At 37.4% G+C, this 25,877-nt stretch overlaps 1 protein-coding gene and 1 pseudogene across 1 annotated transcript; one reads left to right on the plus strand and one right to left on the minus strand.

Annotated features, from left to right (window-relative positions):
- Positions 1–729: 729 nt before the first annotated feature.
- LOC130966787 (uncharacterized) lies at positions 730–7,986 on the minus strand. The gene is made up of 4 exons (XM_057891610.1): positions 7,498–7,986; positions 6,952–7,386; positions 1,489–2,160; positions 730–1,332 (listed from the first exon to the last, which is right to left on the minus strand). The coding sequence occupies exons 1-4, from the start codon at positions 7,984–7,986 to the stop codon at positions 730–732; spliced, it is 2,199 nt and encodes a 732-aa protein (XP_057747593.1).
- A 9,067-nt stretch (positions 7,987–17,053) lies between these two features.
- Positions 17,054–25,059, plus strand: LOC130966788 (uncharacterized; annotated as a pseudogene).
- Positions 25,060–25,877: the final 818 nt, after the last annotated feature.

The raw sequence follows: 25,877 nt of genomic DNA on the forward strand, positions 1-25,877 counted from the left end.
CCATACTCATGGATAAGTTATTATTTCATATTTATTATATTCACTTCCATCGTTTTAGTGCTACTCGTTTTTCCCTTCACGCGCACTTCCTCCTCCCTTGCATAACGATTAAGTTCATTTCCTATCTCAATTAAGTGTGGCACCTTATTTAAAGACCTTCATGGATAAGATTTAACTTAGGGTGTTACAATGGTCTTTTTCGCAAGTCATGCGGACGTGTCGGTCACGCGGACGCGTCACTTAGCAAATCTTCAATTCACGCGTACGCGTCAGTCACGCGCACGCGTCAGTTACGCGCACGCGTCATTCACGCGCACGCGTCGCCATGGATACCTCCAATTCACGCGCACGCGTCAGTCATACGTACGCGTCGCTCCTCGCTGCCATCTCCTTTGATTCTTGTGCTGCAGAAACTCCGTCAAATTTTGCCGAATGCTACCTAAAATAAACAGTATCGCACAGAAACTCCCGCACAACTCTCTGTCAATTTTGTTTTTCACGCACACATGATTGACGCGTTCGCGTCAGTGACGCTTGCGTGTCGTGTGCGCTTTTTTTAGCTTGAAGTGTTCGGTTCCTGGAATAACATAGCTGCATGATCAGAAAAACAGTAAAAACTCAATAAAAAAAGAAAAACTACTACTATGAAAAATAGCTAAGGATACGAATTTATCGGGTTGCCTCCCGACAAGCGCTTCTTTAACGTCACTAGCTTGACGGTCAGCTCTGCTAGTTCAGCAGATGAGTGGACCTCTGGCGATCAATCTCGCCTCCAAGATAGTGCTTCAACCTCTGGCCATTCACTATAAATTTCCTGTCAGAATTCTCTTCTTGTATTTCTACATGACCATATGGTGAAGCTCTGGTAACCACAAACAGTCCTGACCATCGGGATTTCAGCTTTCCAGGAAAGAATTTGAGCCTTGAATTATATAGAAACACTCTTTGTTCTGGCTCAAAGACTCCGATGGCAATCTTTTTGTCATGCAGTAGCTTGGTTCTCTCCTTATAGAGCTTGGCATTCTTATAGGCTGAATATCTGAATTCATCAAGCTCATTCAACTGAAGCATTCGCTTGATTCTTGCCGCTTCTGAATCCAGATTCAGATACCTGATTACCCAGTAAGCTTTTTGCTCCAGCTCAACTGGCAAGTAACAGGCTTTGCCATAGACCGACTGATAATGGGACATGCCAATGGGAGTCTTGTACGCTGTCCGGTATGCCCAGAGAGCATCATCAAGCTTCCTAGACCAGTCCTTTCTTGAAACACTGACGGTCTTCTCTAGAATCCTCTTAAGTTCCCTGTTGGAAACTTCAACTTGTCCACTTGTCTAAGGGTGATAGGTGGTTGCCACTTTATGATGGACTCCATATCTCTGCAGAAGAGAGTCCAACTGTCTGTTGCAGAAATGGCTTCCTCCATCACTAATGAGTGTCCTTGGGACACCAAACCGGCTAAAGATATATCTCTAAAGAAAGCTCATTACCACTTTGGCATCATTGGTGGGCAAAGCTACAGCTTCCACCCACTTGGAAACATAGTCAACTGCCACTAGAATATAGTTGTTTGAATGTGAGGGTGGAAAAGGTTCCACGAAATCAATACCCCACACATCAAACAACGCAACCTCAAGAATCCCCTGCTGTGGCATTTCATGGTTGACAGGGAGATTCATGGCTTTTTCACATCTGTCACAGTGCTTTACAAATGCTCTTGAGTCCCTGAAAAGAGTCGGCCAGTAAAACCCGCTCTGAAGGACCTTTGTAGTTGTCCTTTCACCACCAAAGTGGCCTCCATACTCAAAACCATGACAGTGCCAAAGAATCTGCTGTTTTTCTTCATCTGGGACACATCTCCGGATGATTCCATCTGAGCACCTTTTAAAAAGGTATGGTTCTTCCAAAATGTAGTACTTTGCATCAGTCAATAGCTTCTTCACTTGTTGCCTACTATACTCCCTTGGGATAAAATTCATGGCCTTATAATTTGCAATGTCTGCAAACCATGGAGCCTGCTGACTGAGGAACAATTGTTCATCCGGAAACGTCTCAGTCACAGCTGTGGGTGGTTGTACTCCTGCTTCAGGCTCAATTCTTGATAGATGGTCAGCTACTTGATTCTCTGACCCTTTCCTGTCTTTTATCTCAATATCAAACTCCTGAAGGAGCAGCACCCATCTGATTAATCTTGGTTTAGAATCCTGTTTGGTTAGAAGGTACTTCAAAGCAGCATGATCAGTATAAATAATAACATTAGAACCAAGTAAATAGGACCTAAACCTATAAACAGCGTATACAACAGCTAATAATTCCTTTTCTGTAGTTGTGTAATTCTTTTGGGCATCATTTAACATACGACTGGCATAATAAATAACATGTACAAGCTTACCATGCCTTTGTCCTAAAACAGCTCCTATAGCAAAGTCACTAGCATCACACATTAATTCAAATGGTAGATCCCAGTCAGGGGGAGCTATAATGGGAGCAGAGATAAGGTTTGCTTTTAGAGTTTCAAAAGCATCCAAACAATCAGAATCAAAGACAAAAGGAACATCAGCAACCAAGAGGTTGCTTAGAGGTTTAGCAATTTTAGAAAAATCCTTTATAAATCTTCTATAAAATCCTGCATGTCCCAAGAAACTCCTGACTGCCTTAACATTAGTTGGTGGTGGTAATTTTTTAATTCAAAGTTGTTCGCAGCTATAGGAGGCACCACAATGCTCTTTCCATACAAATATGCTGTAGGGGCGGAGAAAGAGCCAAGTACTCTCCTTTGTTATTCATTCCCATTCGGGTTTGCCACATTGGCATTATCAGTATTATTCGGATCCATAGTGGATTCTGCAGCCTTGTAAAGTCTTGCTTGTTGTAAACGCCACCTGAAAGTCCTTTAAGGTTCAGGATCAAAGTCTAAGAGATGTTCTTTGTCTCTGTTCCTGCGCATAAACAAACAGAAAACAAGAAAGAATGGGAATCTCTACATTAGAGTGCAGAGAATTCCCAGTGAGGTAACTTGTGTAAAGAAATAAAAAATACTAAATAAAATAAATAAATAAATAAATAAATGTTAAAATAAAAATAACTAGGTAACACCAAACTTAATTTCAGAAATTAAGAAAAATATTAGGGCTATTTATTTATTTAAAATATTTTTTTCGAAAATAATAAAATAAAATATAATTTAAATAAAATTAAAATTAAAACGCCTAATCTAAGCAATCAAACAACTGATAGTTGTTAATCACTATAAATCCCCGCCAACGGCACCAAAAACTTGGTGCGATATTTTACAACCCACAAACTAACCGGCAAGTGCACCGGGTCGTACTAAGTAATACCTTACGTGAGTAAGGGTTGATCCCACGAGGATTGATGGACTAAGCAACAATGGTTAAGTGATTGGCTTAGTTAGACAAACATAAAAGAGTGTTTTGGTATTCAAAGAACATTAAACAGTAAATTAAGAATTTCAGAAAGCAAGCAGCAATGAGTTGGGAATAAACTATGGAGAAAACAGTTAAGGTTTCAGAGTTATCTATTTTTTCGGATTAATTTTTCTTACTAACTAATTTAATCATGCAAGATTTAATTCATGCCAAACTATATGTGACTAGACCCTAATTCCTTATACTTTCCTAGTCTCCTCTAAAATTCATCAACTGCCAATTCTTTGGTCAATTAATTCCAATTAGAAGGTGAAGTTTAAATTCTAGTTTATATGCCAAAAAAATCCTAATTATCCAAAAATAAGGGGATTATATGTCACGTATCCCGTTAAATACAAACAATTAGAAATTTAGGATAATATGTTTTCAAGTTGTTGTTCAAGTAAAAAACTTTTCCAAGTTTTACAAGAACTCAATTAGAACATGGGTCATACTTCCGTTCCACCCAAATTCATAAAATAAAGAACGAAAACAAATTATTGAAATATAAATCAAAATATAGATTAAATTAGAAAGATCAAACGAATCAATCCATACAAATAGACAGAGCTCCTAACCTTAACAATGGAGGATTAGTTGCTCATGACTTAGTGAAAATAAGGATTCTGGTAAAATGTATAGAGTTACCAATCTGATGGCATCTAAATTCCTATTTATAACCAATCCTCATAAATTTAAAATCTAATTATCTCAAATTAAAAATAATATTTTTTCGCAAAATAAGATTTGAATTTAAATTCAAATTAATTAACAAGTCTTCAGCTGATGGGTGGGGATCACTTGATTTGTCCATTCTGCAGCTTCTAATCTGTGTTATATGGGCTGGAAACTAGGTCAAAACAGCCCAGAAATAGCTCCCAGCGTTTTTCTGCATGTGGCGCATGTCACGCGTACGCGTCAGTCACGCGGACACGTCGATGGTCTTTTTCGCAAGTCACGTGGATGCGTCGGTCACGCGGACGCGTCATTGAGTAAATCTTCAATTCACGCGTACGCGTCAGTCACACGCATGCGTCGCTGTGGATACCTCCAATTCACGCGCACACGTCAGTCACGCGTACGCGTCGCTTCTCGCTGCCATCTCTTTTGATTCTTGTGCTGCAGAAACTCCGTCAAATTCCGCCGAATGCTACCTAAAATAAACAGTATTGCACAAAACTCAAAATAGCATCCATAGTTGCTAAAATATAACTAATTCTTGATTAAACTCAACAAAATCCATGCAAATTCACTAGAAAAAAAATAGAAAAGATGCTCACGCATCACAACACCAAACTTAAACTGTTGCTTGTCCTCAAGCAACAAAAACTAACATAGGCTTAGGATGTGAATTTGCATGAGAATGAGAGTTCGATTAAGCTCATGTCTCTTTTTATAGTGGGTTTATAACTATAATCCTGGATAGGTTTGGCATCTCACTCTCCTTTGAATCAGGAGGATGTCATTGTCATTCGGAATTAGAATCCGGATAATATTATGAATTCTCTGATTTTTATATTTCAGTTTAATCCTTGAACACAGCAAAATTGACTTTAATTTATTTTTTTCTTTGGTACTTTGCACTTTGAGCCTAGCCGTGACTTTAAATATTTTGTCTCAAGGATTACTTGACACAGAAATACCACAAGCACTTAACTGGGGGACTCTCTTTGAGTCCTAATTTTTTTTTCAGTTACTCCCAGACAGTGGTGCTCAAAGCCTTTGGCATACTCTGTTAAATGCACTTGGTCTCGACTCTAAGTGTTCTGTCTCAATGATTACTTGACACAATCACACCACAAGCATCTGACTAGGGAAACAACTCTTTGAGCTTTTAATCATGTCTGACCTCCCTATTCATTGATGCTCAGAGCCTTGAACCTTGCTTTTATTATTTATTTATTTATTTATTTATTTATATTTTTTCGCTGTTTCTTTTGCTTCAAGGATTAAATTTTTGTTTATCTCAGAGAACTCATAATAATTCTCTAAATTCCTGTTCCTTATACATCAACATCCCTTTATTCAAATTCAAATATACACTGTTCATATCATGCATTCAGAATTACAGAAAATACCACCACATCTAAGTAAATAAGGCTATTCTTCAATATAAACTCACTTTCTCATGCAATACATTACTTCTATAAAATTTTTTTATTTGAATTCAAGCTTAGTGGGTAATACATGAGACATCTTTTTAGAATTAAAGCAATTAAGAGAAAGCTAACTAGTTCTAAGATTCTAACTAATAAAGGATCATGCAACAAATAAAGCAAAATAGCAGAAAATCAGAACATAACATAGAAAAAGAGGGGAGGAATAAAAATGAAAGGAACTCAACCACCTTAGTTATCCTAGTGATCGCTTTATTCTTAAGGTTGTGTTCCTCCGTAAAGATGATTCACCTCCCTTTTATGCCAGAAAACCCATAAGCGCAGCGTCAACACCAAACTTAAAGGTTTGCTTGTCCTCAAGCAAAGAAGAACTGAAAATAAAAACAAATAGTGAGAGGAAAGAAAAATATAAAGATAAAAGAACAAGAGAGAATTAGGAGTGGGAGAGAGAGAAAGAAAAGTGAAAACTATGCGGCGAACAACTGTAGTTGTGCGGTGAAGGCGACGAGTACGCGTGCAGCACGCGTACGCGTAGGTCGTGAATTTTTGTTAATGACGCGTTAGCGTCAGGCACGCGTCCGCGTGCCATGGGTTTTGTGCGATTCACGCGAAGCCAACCGCGTGCACGCACAACTCTCTGTTCGCGTGGCTTGGTTACCAATATTGGCATACGACGCGTTCGCGTCATGCACGCGAACGCGTGGAGGACCATTTTTGCAAATGACGCGCACGCGTCAGGGACGCGTACGCGTGAATAAATTTGTGCCTCTAGCCCACTTCCTGCCCTAAGGCAGCACAACTCTCTGCCCAAATATTCCTTTACGTCGATTTTGCAGGTCACGCGTGGATGGCGATAAATGCAAATGACACGCACGAGTGGAGTACGCGATGCGCGGTCATGTTTGTGCGCCAAGCATGGGTCCAGCGCCACTCCCGCATAACTCTCTGTCAATTTTGTTTTTCACGCACACATGATTGACGCGTTCGCGTCAGTGATGCTTGCGCATCGTGTGCGCTTTGTTTTTTTTTAGCTTGAGGTGTTCGGTTCCTGGAATAACATAGTTGCATGATCAGAGAAACAGTAAAAACTTAATAAAAAAAACTACTACTATGAAAAATAGCTAAGGATACGAATTTATTGGGTTGCCTCTCGACAAGCGCTTCTTTAATGTCACTAGCTTGATGGTCAGCTCTGCTAGTTCAGCAGATGAGTGGACCTCTGGCGATCAATCTTGCCTCCAAGATATTGCTTCAACCTCTGGCCATTCACTGTAAATTTCCTGTCAGAATTCTCTTCTTGTATTTCCACATGACCATATGGTGAAGCTCTGGTAACCACAAACTGTCCTGACCATCAAAATTTCAGCTTCCCGGGAAAGAATTTGAGCCTTGAATTATATAGAAGCACTCTTTGTCCTGGCTCAAAGACTCTAATGGCAATCTTTTTGTCATGCAATAGCTTGGTTTTCTCCTTATAGAGCTTGGCATTCTCAGAGGTTGAATATCTGACTTCATCAAGCTCATTCAACTGAAGCATTTGTTTGATTCCTGCCGCTTCTAAATCAAGATTATGATACCTGATTGCCCAGTAAGCTTTATGCTTCAGCTCAACTGGCAAGTGACAGGCTTTGCCATAGACTAACTGATAAGGGGACATGCCAATGGGAGTCTTGTACGCTATTCGGTAAGCCCAGAGAGCATCTTCAAGCTTCCTAGACCAGTCCTTTCTTGAAACACTGACGGTCTTCTCTAGAATCCTCTTAAGTTTCCTGTTGGAAACTTTAACCTGTCCACTTGTCTCAGGGTGATAGGGGGTTACCACTTTATGACGGACTCCATATCTCTACAGAAGAGAGTCCAACTGTCTGTTGCAGAAATGGCTTCCTCCATCACTAATGAGTGTCCTTGGGACACCAAACTGGCTAAAGATATATCTCTGAAGAAAGCTCATTACCACTTTGGCATCATTGGTGGGCAAATCTACAGCTTCCACCCACTTGGACACATAGTCAACTGCCACTAGAATATAGTTATTTGAATGTAAGGGTGGGAAAGGTCCCATGAAATCAATACCCCACACATTAAACAATTTAACCTCAAGAATCCCCTGCTGTAGCATTTCATGGTTGGCAGGGAGATTTGTGGCTTTTTCACATCTGTTATAGTGCTTTACAAATGCTATTGAGTCCCTGAAGAGAGTCGGCCAGAAAAACCCGCTCTGAAGGACCTTTGTAGCTATCCTTTCACCACCAAAGTTGCCTCCAGACTCAGAACCATGACAGTGCCAAAGAATCTGTTGTTTTTCTTCATCTGGAACACATCTCCGGATGATTCCATCTGAGCACCTTTTAAAAAGGTATGGTTCTTCCCAAATGTAGTACTTTGCATCAGTCAATAGCTTCTTCACTTGTTGCCTACTGTACTCCCTTGGGATAAAATTCATACCCTTATAATTTGCAATGTCTGCAAACTATGGAGCCTGCTAACTGAGGAACAATTGTTCATCCGGAAACATCTCAGTCACAGCTGTGGGTGGTTGTACTCCTGTTTTAGGCTCAATTCTGGAGAGATGGTCAGCTACTTGATTCTCTGACCATTTCCTGTCTTTTATCTCAATATCAAACTCCTGAAGGAGCAGCACCCATCTGATTAACCTTGGTTTAGAATCCTGTTTGGTTAGAAGGTACTTCAAAGTAGCATGGTCAGTATAAATAATAACCTTAGAACCAAGTAAATAGGGCCTAAACTTATCAACAGCGTACACAACAGCTAATAATTCCTTTTCTATAGTTGTGTAATTCTTTTAGGCATCATTTAACACACGACTGGCATAATAAATGACATGTACAAGCTTACCATGCCTCTGTCCTAAAACAACTCCTATAGCAAAGTCACTAGCATCACACATTAATTCAAATGGTAGATCCCAATCAGGGGGAGCTATAATGGGAGCAGAGGTAAGGTTTGCTTTTAGAGTTTCAAAAGCATGCAAACAATCAGAATCAAAGACAAAAGGAACATCAGCAACCAATAGGTTGCTTAGAGGTTTAGCAATTTTAGAAAATCCTTTATAAATCTTCTATAAAATCCTGCATGTCCCAAGAAACTCCTGACTGCCTTAACATTAGTTGGTGGTGGTAATTTTTCAATTACCTCCACTTTTGCTCTATCAACCTCAACCCCCTTACTTGAAATCCGGTGTCCAAGAACAATACCTTATGTAACCATAAAATGACATTTTTCCCAATTTAAAACAAGGTTTGATTCTTGTCACCGTTTCAAGACAAGAGATAAATGGTTAAGGCAGGATTCAAAAGAATTACCAAAAATAGAAAAGTCATCCATAAATACCTCAATAAACGTTTCAACCATATCAGAAAAAATTGAAATCATACACCTCTGAAAAGTTGTTGGAGCATTGCAAAGTCCAAAAGGCATTCTTCTGTAGGCAAATACTCCAAAGGGGCATGTGAATGCTGTCTTCTCCTGATCTTGAGGGTCCATTGCAATTTGATTATATCCAGAATATCCATCTAGAAAATAATAAAATGCACGACCAGCTAACCACTCAAGCATCTGATCAATGAAAGGCAAGGGGAAATGATCCTTCCTTGTAGCAGTGTTGAGCCTCTTGTAGTCTATACACATTCTCCATCCTGTGACTGTTCTTGTAGGGATAAGCTCATTCTTTTCATTCTTGATCACTGTCATCTCTCCTTTCTTGGGAACTACCTGCACAGGACTTACCCAAGGACTGTCAGAAATAAGGTAAATAATTCCTACTTCCCACAGTTTTATTACCTTTTTTTGGACCACCTCTTTCATGGTTGGATTGAGTCTCCTTTGTGGTTGCACAACTGGTTTAGCATCATCTTCAAGGAGGATCTTGTGCATACACTTGGTTGGACTAATCCCTTTCAAGTCGCTAATGGTCCACACAAGAGCTGTTTTATGACTCTTGAGCACTGAAATAAGCGCCTCTTCCTCTTCAGGCTTCAGGAAAGAGCTAATAATCACTGGATATGAGTCATTCTCACCTAAGAACACATATTTTAGAGAAGGGGGTAAGGATTTGAGCTCAAGCTTGGGGGCTTCCTCCTCTGCTCTAGGCGTGTGAACCATAGTCTTCTGAGGTGGTGAATTATCAACTTCAACTAATTCATACTCAGAGATAGAATTCAGAATGTCATCAAGCACCTCAGCTTTTAGTACCTCTTAAACAAGTGGTTCAATAACATCTATTTTCATACACCCTTCAGAATCATTAGGGTGCTTGAGAGCTTCAAAAACATGAAGGACCACCTGTTCTTCATTGACCCTCAGGGTTAATTCACTGTTTTGTACATCAATCAGAGCTCTACCTGTAGCTAAAAAGGGTCTACCAAGTATAATAGAGGATTTTACCTCCTCTTCCATGTCTAATATAACAAAATCAACAGGAAAGATGAATGGTCCTACTTTAACAAGTAAATCCTCAACAACACCCACAGGTAATTTAATAGAAAGATCAGAAAGTTGAAGAAAAATACGAGTGGGTTTTACCTCCTTAATTCGAAGCTTTTTCATTACTGAAAGTGGCATTAGATTGATGCTAGCTCCAAGGTCACATAAAGCTCTCTGAATTGTGACATCTCCAATGGTGCAAGGAATGACAAAGCTTCCTGGGTCTGGCATCTGATGCGTGAGCATATTGTCTATCTTTTTCTAGTAAATTTGCATCTAATTTGTTGAGTTTAATTAAGAATTAATTATATTTTAGCCACTATGGATGCTATTTTAAGTTTTGTGCAATTTTATTTATTTTTTAGGTTACATTCGGAGGGATTTGATGAAGTTTCTGCAGAGAAAAAGAAGAAACCAAAGAGATGACCAGCGAAGACCGACGCGGACGCATGACTCATGTGACCGCGCGGAATAGAGAAATTACAATGACGCGATCGCGTGCCTGACGCGAACGCGTAGACTTGAATCTGCACAAATGACGCGAACGCATGGGCGACGCGGACGCGTCACATGCGCGATCTGCAAAAATACAAATGACGCTGGTTACGAATTCTGGGCTGTTTTGACCCACTTTCCAGCCCAGAAAACACAGATTAGAAGCTGCAGAATGGACAAAGCAAGTGGTCTCCACCCATCAACTGAAAATCTGTTAATTAATTCAAATTTAAATTCAAATCTTATCTTTTACTAAAAGATATTATTTTTATTTTTAGATAATTAAATTTTAAATTAATTAGGATTAGTTATAAAAAGGGGAGACTTCTCTTCTATTGGGGAGACTCCATTGGGGATTGGATCCCATCATTGGGAATACATTTTGTTACCTGAACCCTTATTTATTTTCTATTCTGAACCATGAGCCACTAATCTTCCATTGTTAAAGTTAGGAGCTCTGCCTATTTGTATGGATTGATTTTATTACTTTTTTCTATTTTAATTTATGTTTTGGATTTATATTTAAGAATTGTTTTCGTTCTTTATATTATGAATTTGGGTGGAACGGAAGTATGACCCTCTTCGAACTCCCTCCCTTAAAGATGTAAGGAGGAAGGTTGTACCACCATGCTGACATACTTCTTGTTAGTATATATACATATTATAATACATATACCAAGTTTTTATTTTATTTATATTCAATTTATTTTAATTTTAAAGTCACTCATTTTTAAATCAATTATATTTTATTTAACTATAAATTTTATTAAATATATACAAATTAAAAATATAAACAAAAAAATTTATTAATCATAATTTATTTTTTCTTTTCATGATTATATGATCTCTATTAATATTATTTTTTCAATAAATACTTTTAGTATATAATAATAGGTGAAAGACTCACATGCAGAGTTGTCTTCATATAAAGTTGATAGTTGAAATTTCTTAGATGATATTTAGTCAAATTTGCCAAATCATCTAACGGTTCTTAAATATCAACTTCACATGAAAACAAACTGTTGTGAATTTTTACCTATAATAATATAATAATAAAATAAATATATATACCGGGTTGACCAATTCAACTAGTGATCCATCGGTTGAACCAGTGACCCAGTGACCCAGTAACCTGACCGGTTCGATTATCGGTTCGGTTCTGATAACTATGGATACGTGACATATAATCCCCTTATTTTTGGGTAATTAGAGTTTTTGTGTCATGAAAACTGAAAATTGATTTTTACCCTCTAATTGGAATTAATTGACCAAGGAATTGGCAGTTAATGAATTTTAGAGGAGACTAGGAAGGTCTAAGGAATTAGGGTCTAGTCACATATAGTTTGCCATAAATTAAATCCTACATAATTAAAATAGTTAGTAAGAAAAAAAATTAATCCGGAAAAATAGATAACTCTGAAACCTTAACTATCTTCTCATTATATTATTCCCAACTTATTTATTTTCCTGTGTTTAATGCTCTTTGAATACCAAAACACTCTTTTCTGTTTGTCTAACTAATCCTATCAAATACTATTGTTGCTTAATCCATCAATCTTCGTGGGATCGACCCTTACTCACGTAAGGTATTACTTGGTACGACCCGGTGCACTTGCCGGTTAGTAAGTGTGGGTTATAAATTCCGCATCAGCATCTTCTCAGAAAGGTTGTGTTGAATAATGGCACTGCATTCCTTGGTTAACACCACTATTTCTTGTTCCTTCCAGTTCCTCTTGTGGATCAACAATTCTTTCATAAATTTAGCATAGAGAGGCATTTGCTCCAGAGCCTCTACAAAGGGAATGTTGATCTGTAGCTTCTTGAAGATATCTAAAAATTTAGAGAACTGCTTTTCTTTGGAAGCCTTCTGAAGTCTCTGAGGATATGGCATTTTTGGCTTGTATTCAGGAGCCTCTGGCAATGTAGGATACGTGTCTAGAGAGTCAGGGAACGGGTTGTCTGCACGCTTTGGAGGAGCGTGCTCCACTTCTTCTTTTTTCTCCTCTAGAGCTTTCTTTTCAACTAGCTCTTCATTGGCCCTTGTCTCAGAGCCAGCTGTTTTACCACTTCTCAATTGAATAACCTTGCAGTCTTCTCTTAGATTCACCACTGTATCACCTGAAAATGTACTCGCAGACCTCTCCGGTATTTGCTTGCTTAGCTGGCCCATTTGCACTTTCAAGTTTCTAATAGAGGTTCTTGTTTCCTGCATAAAACTCCTCATCATCTCCCAATTAGAATCTTCCTTGGATTTAGAGTTACCCTGCTGAGGCTGAGCTTGGTAGTTATTGTAATTGTTCTGTTGGAAACCGCCCTGAGAATTATTGTTGAAATTCTAAGGTCTCTGGGGTTGGACCCTCCATCCAAAATTTAGGTGATTTCTCCATCTTTGATTGTATGTCTGAGAATAGGGGTCATTATTGGGATTTCGAAAACCACTCCCCATGTAATTAACCTGTTCAGAAGAGGATTGAGCATAATCATAATTATCATTTTGCACTAAATTTCCTCCCATGTCATAGGAGATCTCTTGAGGTGGATTTTGGGTGTTGATAGCTGAGACTTGCATGCCACCCATGTGTTGAGTAAGTAGATTTATTTGCTGAGACATAAGCTTGTTCTGAGCAAGAATAGCATTAAGAGCTTCCACTTCCATGACACCCTTCTTCTGAGGAGCCTCAGAGTTCACAGGATTCCTGTTAGATGAGTATAAATATTGGTTGCTAGCAACCAATTCAATAAGCTCAATAGTCTCCTCCAGTGTCTTCTTCTTGTGCAATGAACTTCCTGCAGAATTGTCTAAGCACATCTTGGACATTTCACCCAAGCCTTCATAAAATATATCTAGTTGAGTCTATTTGGAGAACATGTCTGTAGGGCATTGCCTAATCAGTAGCTTGTATCTCTCCCAAGCTTCATACAGAGTCTCACCATCTTTCTGCCTGAAGGTCTGAACCTCCACCCTAAGCTTAGTCAGTTTCTTTGGTGGGAAAAATTTAGTGAGAAACTTAGTAACCACCTTGTTCCAAGTATCCAAACTCTCCTTGCGTTGGGAATCTAGCCATAGCTTTGCTCTATCTCTTAGAGCAAACGGGAAGAGCATGAGTTTGTACACATCTGGGTTTACTCCATTTGTCTTCACAGTATCACAAATTTACAGAAAACTAGAAATAAATTGATTTAGGTCTTCATGGGGAAGACCGTGATACTGGCAGTTTTGTTGCACCAGGGTGACCAGTTGAGGCTTCAATTCAAAGTTATTCGCAGCTATAGGAGGCATCACGATGCTCTTTCCATACAAATTTGCTGTAGGGGCGGAGAAAGAGCCAAGTACTCTCCTTTGTTATTCATTCCCATTCGGATTTGCCACATTGGCATTATCAGTATTATTCAGATCCATAGTAGATTCTGCAGCCTTGTAAAGTCTTGCTTGTTGTAAACGCCGCCTGAAAGTCCTTTTAGGTTCAGGATCAAAGTCTAAGAGATGTTCTTTGTCTCTGTTCCTGCGCATAAACAAACAGAAAATAAGAAAGAATGGAAATCTCTATGTTAGAGTGCAGAGAATTCCCAGTGAGGTAACCTGTGTAAAGAAATAAAAAAATACTAAATAAAATAAATAAATAAAAGTTAAAATAAAAATAACTAGATAACACCAAACTTAATTTCAGAAATTAAGAAAAATATTAGTGCTATTTATTTATTTAAAATATTTTTTTCGAAAATAATAAAATAAAATAAAATTTAAATAAAATTAAAATTAAAACGCCTAATCTAAGCAATCAAACAACTGATAGTTGTTAATCACTATCAATCCCTGGCAACGGTGCCAGAAACTTAGTGCGGTATTTTACAACCCACAAACTAACCAGCAAGTGCACCGGGTCGTACCAAGTAATACCTTACGTGAGTAAGGGTCGATCCCACGAGGATTGATGGACTAAGCAACAATGGTTAAGTGATTGGCTTAGTTAGACAAACAAAAAAGAGTGTTTTGCTATTCAAAGAACATTAAACAGTAAATTAAGAATTTCAGAAAGCAAGCAGTAATGAGTTGGGAATAAACTATGGAGAAAACAGTTAAAGTTTCAGAGTTATCTATTTTTCCGGATTAATTTTTCTTACTAACTAATTTAATCATGCAATATTTAACTCATGGCAAACTATATGTGACTAGACCCTAATTCCTTAGACCTTCCTAGTCTCCTCTAAAATTCATCAACTACCAATTTCTTGGTCAATTAATTCCAATTAGAAGGTGAAGTTCAAATTCCAGTTTATATGCCACAAAAATCCTAATTATCCAAAAATAAGGGGATTATATGTCACGTATCCCTTTAAATACAAACAATTAGAAATTTAGGATAATATGTTTTCAAGTTGGTGTTCAAGTAAAGAGCTTTTCCAAGTTTTACAAGAACTCAATTAGAACATGGGTCATACTTCCGTTCCACCCAATTCATAAAATATTTACAATATAAAATACTTTTGGTTTATATATTATCTAATCAATCTCTAAACCATAAATATATTAAATATACTATATAATATAATCAATCGCTAGTGTTAACTATGATGCCTCAATGTCACACTTAGCTCACAAATAAAAACACATTGAGTGTGTTTAGAAACCATAGAATTAGAATTCTCTTTAAAAATTGATTTTTTTTATTTTAAAACATGAAAAAATACATGAATTTAAAATTTAAACCCTTTTAAAAATTATAATTTTCATCTTCAAGTCCAAAGTAAACTTGACTAAAATAGGTCTAATTTACAAATTCAATCTAATAAAATTTATATTTAAATTAAAATATCTAAATTAACTCTAATGGTTTTGTAAATATACCAAATTTTCTTTTTCTTTCTTTTTACTCTTATTAAGAGTAACATAATAATATTACATATACTTTAATCATTGTTTTCTATTCAATTCTTTTTGTCACAAATTTAAGAATTGAAAACAAAAATTGAATTACAAATCAATTTTTTTCATAATTCAATTCAATTCCATCTCATTAAAATTTTTAAACACACTCATTATCTTTTGAGTTTTAAGTTACATATTATAAAAAATTTTGTTTTATTATTCAACTATTTTTATGTCTTAAGTTGCAACTATATATAAAGATGTATTTGAAAGATTGTCAATGCGCAAAAGTCAATATAAATCTTTGTCTATTGATAAAGATTGAAATATGGCAAATAAAAATTTTCAAAGATTGTGAGTATTTTTTTATGTGACCGAATTATTTTATAAAATAACTTATTCTATATCAAATATTTATTTTTCTAAAATTTGCATGATTAAGTTGGCTTTGACGAAGTAAAAAAATTGTGAAAATGAGATAATTGAAGTAATGACTACTAGCATGATAGCTAAGTTTGAAAAGTATTGGGGTGTGATTAATGCAGCTATATTTATTAGGACTCTTTTAAATCCTAGGTACAAGATGTATTTGTTAAACTTTTTTTTTCGTAAAATATATGGTGAGACGAAAGCATGTGTTGCAATTGGTCAAGCGAAAAATGTAGTGTAAGATTTAATTTTAGAATATATAATAAATGAAAGAGAAAAAGAGACACCAAGTTACTCAATTAGATATGCCGCTCCCACCACCAATTCCATCTAGTTCAAGGGAGAAGAAATTTTGTTATAAATCTTGGCAAGCTAATTTTGCAGCACATGTAAGTGAGGAATATGTATTTATTGATATAAAGAGCGAGTTGGATTATTATATTGAAAGAGATCAGTGCCACAAACTGAATATAATAAATTGGTGGGAATCAAATGTAGCAAAAATTTCTACCTTGCAAGTTATTTCTAAAATTTTTTTGGCAATTCCTATCTCTAAAGTTGTCTCTGAGTCTTTATTTAATATGGGTGGTCGATTTATTACACCACATCATAGTAGGTTGCACCCAAATACATTAAAGGCTTTAATATGTAATTAAGATTGGCTTTGAAATGAACTTGGCACCACAACTAACATAAGATTTGAGTGCTACACAATGTGATAAAAAAAAAGGATCTAAAATTATATTTTTACAATATGATGAATTATGTTTGGTTGTTTGTGAATATATTTGATATCAAATATTTGTTAGTTATTACAATTTAAGTTTTTGAAGACTATAAAAATTATGTTTGTATTAACAATTGAAGATTATTTTAAATTTTTTTATTTTTTTTTAATTTTTATTATTTTTTAGAAAAATCCTCAATCATTTTTATTTTTTTAATTTCTTTAATCTTTTTTCAATTTTCATTATTTTTTAGAAAAATCCGAGAATGTCCGCAAAAACCCAAGTCTCCAGTGAATCCAGAGTCCCTCGCCATCCCTACGGACAAGCCTTATCCTCACTTAAATGAAATGAATAAACAAAAGAATGCTGCTTGTTGCTAGAATCTTATCAGATGCATGGAGAACCATCCATTACAATTTACTAGATTCAGTAAATTTTCCTTTTCAACATTTTCTTAAAAGTGGAAACTTAAGTACAGTCGATTTCACGTAAAATTGATAATTGAGAGCCGTTAGATGATTTAACGGATTTGACTAAATTTTCGTCTAATGACTCTCAGTTATCAGTTTCACGTGAAGTCAACTGCACCTGGGTTTTTACCTTCCTTAAATCATATCCCCGTCTCGTGATGCCAAATGACAAATTGCAATGGCTTCAGCAACCCCTTCCACAATAATAAGTTCCTTTCACACCAAACCTTTCATGAGTTCCATGGTCAATCACATTGTTCCACATGCCACACTAGACCCTTCAGATTGAAGTTAGTTACAATGCCGCTTGCCTGCTTCTTTTGTAACTACCAAAACAGTTGCATTTGCACCATACCAGGATATATTATTACAATGTTAGTTGCTTTTCCATGTCATGCCATAAATAAATAACACTTTCTATCTGTGTTGTAGTTTAGTTGCACTTACGAATCCACAGATTGCAATGTTTGGGGGGAAGATTAGTAATGGTAACAGAACAATTCTGCATGATCTGTATGAGAAGCACAGTCAGAGCCCTTACTATGATAATCTTTCTCGTCCCATCTCTCTGATTTGCTTCCTCCATTCATTGCTGCTGGAATCAAGGGTGTTACTAGCAACCCCGCGGTACTTTATGATTTATCTTCATCAACATCTTTAACAGCAAACTTCTTTTGTGTATTGCATTTAATTCCTTTACAATCTTCTTACTTGGCAGATTTTTGAAAGAGCCATAACTTTGTCAAATGCTTACAATGAACAGTTGAGGTAAGTTTTCTTTTGTACTTGATTTTCAATACATAATGTTTTGCATAGAATATAGATTTGAAGTAGGTTGTGATATACTCTTTTATCTACTTTATCTCTTATGATTAAGCCAAATGTATAAACTCTAGATGAAAAAATTGTTGGGTTTTTTCTCTCCTTTGTGAGGCCCAAGCCCAACATTTTGAGGGTGTCTCTTGCACCCATTGTGCCACAACCCTAATCAGTTTTTGAGTGTCATTGAGAGTGATAGAGAGTAGCCACAAAAGAGAGAAAGAAAGGGAAAAACAGAATTTTCGTTTTTGTCCAAAGTAGCAAATTTCAAATGGCAGTTTCTCAGTTGTTCACCGTTGGATCGACTTGAAATTTAAACTGCGTGTTCCTATCATCTTGTTCTTCATTCTGATCGGTGGAGATGTTGATTGAAGGTTTGCAATAGGAGAAATTGGTTTCGCAAGAGAGAAATTAGGTTTCCCGTTTTTACACAGAGCAGCAATCTTGGAACGGCAGTTTCTCATTCTTTCACCGTTGGATCGATGTGAAATTTGAACTGTAGATTCTTCACATTTTGGTCTTCATTCTGAACGGTGGAGATTTTAATTGGAGGTCTGCAGAGGGAGAAATTGGCTTCGACATCTGCTCTGTTTTTTTGGGTATATTTCATCTTCTTGCCTATTATTTGTGAGCTTTGGTGCATTGATGTTTTGGCTGGTTATATGCACGTTTTTGTGCTTTGTTTGAGACTCTCTTGTACCTCATTTGATTATAGTGGAGCTATTTCATTGGTCTGGACGACCCGTGGTTTTTACCTCTCACATTGAGGGGGTTTTTCACGTTAAAATCTCGGTGAGTTCTTGTTATTGCTTTACTTGCTATATTTGCTTGTTATAGTTGCTGCCATATTGCGTTGTGAGTGCTTCCATATTGTTCTTGTGTTGGACATTTGTGTCGTTTCCGCTGTTAGGCTCTTTCATACTGGCATCAGAGCTTGTTGGTATTTTTCTGGGCTTGTGATTTTGTGAACAATGGAAGCTAATACTAATACTAGTAGGATGATCACTCTTAATGGTCTTAATTATGATTTGTGGAAGTCAAAGATGGAAGATTTGCTTTATGTCAAAAATTTTCATCAACCAGTTTTTGGTACAGAGAAGCCTAATGATAAGTCTGATGATGATTGGACTTTGTTGCATAGACAAGTCTGTGGATATATTAGGCAGTGGGTTGACGATAATGTGTTGAACCATATTATTGGAGAGACACATGCTCGAACCCTTTGGATTAAGCTTGAACAGTTGTATGCTCGAAAAACTGGGAATAACAAGATGTTTTTGATCAAGCAGTTGTTGGCTTTGAAGTATACAGATGGGACATCAATGACAGATCACTTGAACAATTTCCAAGGAATTATGAATCAGTTATCTTCCATGGGTATCAAGTTTGATGAAGAGGTTCAAGGATTGTTACTTCTTGGCTCCTTACCAGACTCGTGGGAAATTCTCAGAATGTCATTGTCCAATTCTGCTCCTGATGGTGTAATCTCTATGGATCTTGCCAAGAGCAGTGTTTTGAATGAAGAGATGAGAAGAAAGTCACAAGGTACATCGACTACACATTCAGATGTTCTTGTTTCTGAGTCTAGGGGGAGAAGCAAAAGTCGAGGTCCTAAAGGTAGAGATCAAAGCAGAAGCAAGTCTCGAGGAAAGTATAAGAATATTGAGTGTCATCATTGCGGTCAAAAGGGACATGTGAAGAGATTTTGTTGGCAGATAAAGAAGGAGAAAGCCAAGGCAAGTAAAGAAAAGAGCACAAATAAAGATGATGGTAACAAGGAAGACAAGGTTAATGTAACTCATGATGATTTTCTTGTTGTTGAGGAGTTTGAATCTGTTAACCTTGTTGATAATAGCACTAGTTGGGTGATTGATAGCGGTGCTTCTATTCATGTTACATCTAGGAGGGATTTGTTTACGTCCTATACTCCTGGTGATTTTGGTGATGTGAAAATGGCTCATCAAGGTGTTGCAAAATGTGCTGGTGTTGGACAAGTTTGTTTAGAAACCTCCAACGGTACCAAGTTGACTTTGAAGCGTGTGAAGCATGTTCCAGATATTCGGTTGAACTTACTTTCTGTTGGTAAGTTGTGTGATGAAGACTTGGATAGCTCATTTTCTCGTGATAGCTGGAAGCTCACCAAGGGTTCCATGGTTGTTGCTAGAGGTACAAGACACTCTACTCTTTATTTAACTCAAGCAAAGATTATGAAAGATGTTGTTAATGCTGCTGAGTTTGTTGATGAAACTGATTTATGGCATAAGAGATTATGTCATATGAGTGAGAAAGGCATGAATATGTTATCCAAGAGGAATCTTTTATCTGGTTGTAAGGTTGCTTTGCAAAAGTGCAATCATTGTTTTGCTGGAAAACAAAACAGGTCTCTTTTAAGAGCCATCCACCTTCAAGGAAGCCGGAGATACTTGACTTGGTGCATTCTGATGTATGTGGGCCGATGAAGACAAGAACACTTGGAGGGTCTATCTATTTTGTAACCTTTATTGATGATCATTCTAGAAAATTATGGGTTTACACTTTGAAGACTAAAGATCAAGTTTTGAATGTGTTCAAGCAATTTCAAGCTTCTGTTGAAAGAGAAACTGGGAAGAAGTTGAAATGCATTCGTACTGACAATGGAGGTGAGTACTCAGGTCCATTTGATGCTTATTGTAAAGAGCATGGTATAAGACATCAGAAGACTCCTCCGAAGACTCCTCAGTTGAATGGCTTGGCTGAAAGGATGAACAGAACATTGGTTGAAAGAGTTAGGTGCTTGTTGTCACAATCTGGATTGGCAAAATCCTTTTGGGGTGAAGCTTTGAGCACTGTTGTTCATGTCTTGAACCGGACACCATGTGTTCCCTTGCAATTTGAAGTGCCAGAGAAGGTATGGTCAGGTAAAGATGTTTCTTATGATCATTTAAGAGTCTTTGGATGTAAAGCTTTTGTTCATATTCCCAAAGATGAGAGATCTAAGCTTGATGTAAAGACTAGGCAGTGTATTTTTATTGGCTATGGCATGGATGAGTTTGGTTACAGGTTTTATGATCCTGTTAATAAGAAGGTGATTCGGAGTAGAGATGTTGTCTTTGTTGAAGACCAAACATTGAAGGATGTTGATCATGCGGAGAAGCCAATGGTTCAGCCTAGTGATGATTTTTCTGAATTGGATATTACTCCCTCTATGCCTATGGTAGAAGATGGTAGAATTGAAGCTCAAAATAATGAGCATGATACAAGTGCAGGTGAAGATGGAACAGTTGATCTGATACTTGATGAAGTTGGTGATGATGATCAAGATGAAGAACCAGCTTTAGAAATTCCTGCAAATGCACTTAGAAGGTCTACAAGAGAGAGAAAGCCTTCGTCAAGGTATTCTCCACATGAGTTTGTTTTGTTGACTGATGGGGGAGAACCTGAATGCTTTGGAGAGGCTGTTGAAGATGAAAGCAAAGCTCAATGGCTTGAAGCTATGCAAGAAGAAATGAAGTCCTTGCTTGAGAATGATACCTATGAGTTGGTGAAGCTACCGAAGGGTATGCGAGTTTTGAAGAACAAATGGGTATTCAGAATCAAGAATGAAGAACGCAATTCTAAGCCTCGGTATAAGGCTAGATTGGTTGTTAGAGGTTTTAGCCAGAGAAAAGGTGTTGATTATGAGGAGATATTTTCTCCTGTTGTGAGGATGTCATCCATTCGTGCTGTGCTTGGATTAGCAGCATCTCTTGATTTGGAGATTGAGCAAATGGATGTGAAGACCGCTTTTCTTCATGGTGATTTAGATAAGGAGATCTACATGGAGCAACCGGAGGGCTTTGTTGTTAAAGGAAAGGAAGATTTTGTGTGCAAGCTTAAGAAGAGTCTTTATGGGTTGAAGCAAGCTCCAAGACAGTGGTACAAGAAGTTTGAATCTGTTATGGAGAAGCATGGTTACCGTAAGACAACTTCAGATCATTGTGTATTTGTGCAAAAATTTTCTGATGATGATTTTATCATTCTTTTGCTTTATGTGGATGATATTTTGATTGTGGGCAAGAATGCTTTGAGGATTAATGAGTTGAAGAAACAGTTGAGCAAGTTCTTTGCTATGAAGGACTTGGGTCCTGCCAAACAAATTTTGGGCATGACTATTACTCGTTATAGAGATTCCAAGAAGCTTTATTTGTCACAGGAGAAGTACATAAAGAAAGTGCTTCAAAGGTTTGGCATGAATGATGCCAAATGTGTTGCTAGTTCTTTTGCTCCTCATTTTAAGTTGAGTACCAAGCAGTGTCCAACCACTGATGAGGAGAAACAAGCAATGGATGAAATTCCTTATGCCTCAGCTGTTGGAAGCTTGATGTATGCTATGGTGTGTACTAGACCAGACATTGCTCATGCGGTTGGTACTGTGAGTCATTTTCTCTCTAATCCAGGTAAAGAACATTGGAATGCTGTTAAATGGATTATGAGATATCTCAAAGGTACAACTAACTTGAGTTTGAGTTTTGGTGGTGAGAAACCTTTGCTAGTTGGCTTTACTGATGCAGACATGGCAGGAGATATTGATTCTCGAAAGTCTACTTCAGGTTATTTGGTCAAGTTTGCAGGGGGAGCTATTTCATGGCAGTCAAGGCTACAGAAGTGTGTTGCACTTTCTACCACAGAGGCAGAGTTTATTGCAGCAACTGAAGCATGTAAAGAGTTGTTGTGGATGAAGAAGTTTCTTGTAGCACTTGGTTTTAAGCAAGACCGTTATGTCTTGTTGTGTGATAGCCAAAGTGCTATTCATCTTGCCAAGAATTCTACTTTTCATCCAAGATCTAAACATATCGATGTTAGGTATCATTGGATACGGGATGTGTTAGATTCCAAGTTGTTGGAACTTGAGAAAGTTCATACTGATGACAATGGCGCTGATATGATGACAAAAGCATTGTCAAGAGAAAGGTTTGAAACATGTTGTTTGATCGCCGGAATGGCGAGGGCCTCCACCTAGTCGAGAAGGGGGAGATTTGTTGGGTTTTTTCTCTCCTTTGTGAGGCCCAAGCCCAACATTTTGAGGGTGTCTCTTGCACCCATTGTGCCACAACCCTAATCAGTTTTTGAGTGTCATTGAGAGTGATAGAGAGTAGCCACAAAAGAGAGAAAGAAAGGGAAAAACAGAATTTTCGTTTTTGTCCAAAGTAGCAAATTTCAAATGGCAGTTTCTCAGTTGTTCACCGTTGGATCGGCTTGAAATTTAAACTACGTGTTCCTATCATCTTGTTCTTCATTCTGATCGGTGGAGATGTTGATTGAAGGTCTGTAGTAGGAGAAATTGGTTTCGCAAGAGAGAAATTAGGTTTCCCGTTTTTACACAGAGCAGCAATCTTGGAACGGCAGTTTCTCATTCTTTCACCGTTGGATCGATGTGAAATTTGAACTGTAGATTCTTCACATTTTGGTCTTCATTCTGAACGGTGGAGATTTTAATTGGAGGTCTGCAGAGGGAGAAATTGGCTTCGACATCTGGGGTATATTTCATCTTCTTGCCTATTATTTGTGAGCTTTGGTGCATTGATGTTTTGGCTGGTTATATGCACGTTTTTGTGCTTTGTTTGAGACTCTCTTGTACCTCATTTGATTATAGTGGAGCTATTTCATTGGTCTGGACGACCCGTGGTTTTTACCTCTCACATTGAGGGGGTTTTCCACGTTAAAATCTCGGTGAGTTCTTGTTATTGCTTTACTTGCTATATTTGCTTGTTATCGTTGCTGCCATATTGCGTTGTGAGTGCTTCCATATTGTTCTTGTGTTGGACATTTGTGTCGTTTCCGCTGTTAGGCTCTTTCAAAAATTTGGGTAAATGCTATTGAATCAAATTGGTGAACTCATTATTCTGATCTTCCGTATTGAGAAAAAAGATTCAGACTTGTGACACAGAAATTTGTTGACTGTTAGTAACGTAATTCAAAGTGCTATTGATTTGTGGTCAGTCAGGAATTTGGTAGGGTCAGGGAAGGACTTAGAAAGTGCCTATTGGGAAGTGGTCGTAAAGGACATAAAGGATGCATGCAAACCCTTGGAGCCAATTTACAACGAAAATAATGGGTTACATGGGTGTTTCTGTTGAAGTTTCTCCAAAACTTGCAAATAACACCAAAGGGACAACTAAGGCAGCAAAATGGCTTCACAATAGGATTGGATTTCCAAATGTTTATATAAAAATACCTGCAACTAAAGAGTCCATCTCTTCTGTAAAGGAGGTCATTTCTCATGGAATAAGTCTAAATGCCACTGCAAGTTGTTATGCGCATTATGATGTCACCAAAATTTGATCCTTGCAGCATACAGAAGCAACAATATGCTCATTGTTTTTGTGTATTTTTTAACAGCTTATATTCTGTCTCTCTCAATACGAAGCAGTAATTAATGCTTACTGGGATGGTCTTGAAGCTTCTGATATGGCTGATCTCTCAAGGTTTCAAGTTCTGCTGCTTTCTACATCAGTAGAGTGGACGTTACAATTGACAAGAAACTTGAGCAACTTGGTACTTCTGAGTTTCTTGATCTTAGGGGAAAGGTATGATTAGAAGCAATCATAATGCTGACTTCACCTAATGAGAAAATACTTAGTTGTTTTTGTTGTATAAATATCAGACAACCAAATAATGTTTGTTTTACTTCCTCAGTTGCAAAAGCAGCTTTGGCGTACCAGCTTTACCGGAAAAAGTTTTGCGGCCCGCGATGGGAGAGGCTGGAGAAGAGAGGTGCCAAGAAGGTTGATGTGGGCATCAACCAATGTGAAAAGTGTAGTATACCCTGACACCTTATATGTTGATTCTCTTATTGGACCAGATACAGTAAGCCATATCAGTTGCCTTTCTATATTTACCTTGAATAATGTGTTTGTGATAATATAAATATAAGATAAGATTTACAAAGGTAACAAATGAAAAAAAAAAACTCACAGCCAACAATTATAGATGAATGTAGGTTAGTAAATGCTAAGGTTATCATTTCTTTGTAAGAAGAAAAACTCTTACTTTTTATGTCTCCACAGATATCAACTATACCACCCCAAGCTCTTGAAGCATTTATGGAGCATGGTACTCTTTTAAGGATCATTTATTCAAATGTATCAGAGGCTGAAGGAGTTTACAATGCAATTGAGAGGCTGGGGATTGGTTGGAGTTCTGATGGATCACAACTGCAGCATCAAGTGTTGGATTCTTTCACAAAAAGCTTTGACAATGTGCTTCACTGCTTGAAGGCTAAGCATAGTGATCTCATCAGCATATAGAATATATTTTAAGATTATATACCCTTCTACATTTCAAGTTTATCAGTAAAACTCAATGCCAAAGATATATAGACCTTAAACTATATCACCTCATAATAATTTTTTACTTTAATTTGCCCCCTATGAACAGCATAATCACTAAACTCACTCTTGCAGTCTTGCCTGTAATAAATTAGGAAAGTTTCATGTTACAAATTTTGTTTTGTGAGATTAAAAGTTATTACTTATTAGTAGTAAATCTGGAAGAACTTGTGCTGGATAAGAAGAGGCGAATGAGAAAACCATTCTTTCCACACAAAACCATTCTCTTATCTTCTTCTTCATCTTCTTCAGAGAGATAGAAAGAGGAACAGCAAAGAAAGTAGCAAAAAATGGCACAGGCAGCCACAGCAAGTGGCCTCAAGACCACTGCAAAGTGTGGCCCTTGTTCAGTAAATGGTGGTGGTGGATTACGACCACCCTTGAAATGGAACCCATGACTTCGGGTCTCAAGTCAACGTTCTTCTCGGGCTCAATCAACCTCTTGCATCATCCCAATTAGAAACACCTTACTTCAGCAGCACCAAGGATTTCCATGCGTGTCTGCCGCGATTGCGGGGCTTGTCTCATTCTCAATCATGATATGATGATATACACGTTGTTTGAACTTCGAAATCCGAAATTTTCATGGTGATAACAATAGGACTCCCTTTGATAAGTTGCATGATAACTACACCACTTCTGCCCCGGTAATTAGTTTTTCTTCTGCTTAATTTCATCAAATACTTCATTACATAAGCACCAAGAAGATTTAAGCCTTATGCACCAGCTGTCACAAG

The sequence above is a fragment of the Arachis stenosperma genome, chromosome 3 (assembly GCF_014773155.1).
Source record: "Arachis stenosperma cultivar V10309 chromosome 3, arast.V10309.gnm1.PFL2, whole genome shotgun sequence".
Lineage (NCBI taxonomy): Eukaryota > Viridiplantae > Streptophyta > Magnoliopsida > Fabales > Fabaceae > Arachis > Arachis stenosperma.

What these genes read in the sequence shown, in the direction of transcription:
- LOC130966787 (XM_057891610.1), bottom strand. Translation starts at nt 7,986, where the DNA reads ATGAATTTTATCCCAAGGGAGTACAGTAGGCAACAAGTGAAGAAGCTA. An exon ending in TCTTTGAGCCAGGACAAAGA is followed by an intron (nt 2,161 to 6,951) that starts GTGCTTCTATAT and finishes CTGCTCCTTCAG; the next exon opens with GAGTTTGATATTGAGATAAA. An exon ending in CCACCAATGATGCCAAAGTG is followed by an intron (nt 1,333 to 1,488) that starts GTAATGAGCTTT and finishes TATCACCCTTAG; the next exon opens with ACAAGTGGACAAGTTGAAGT.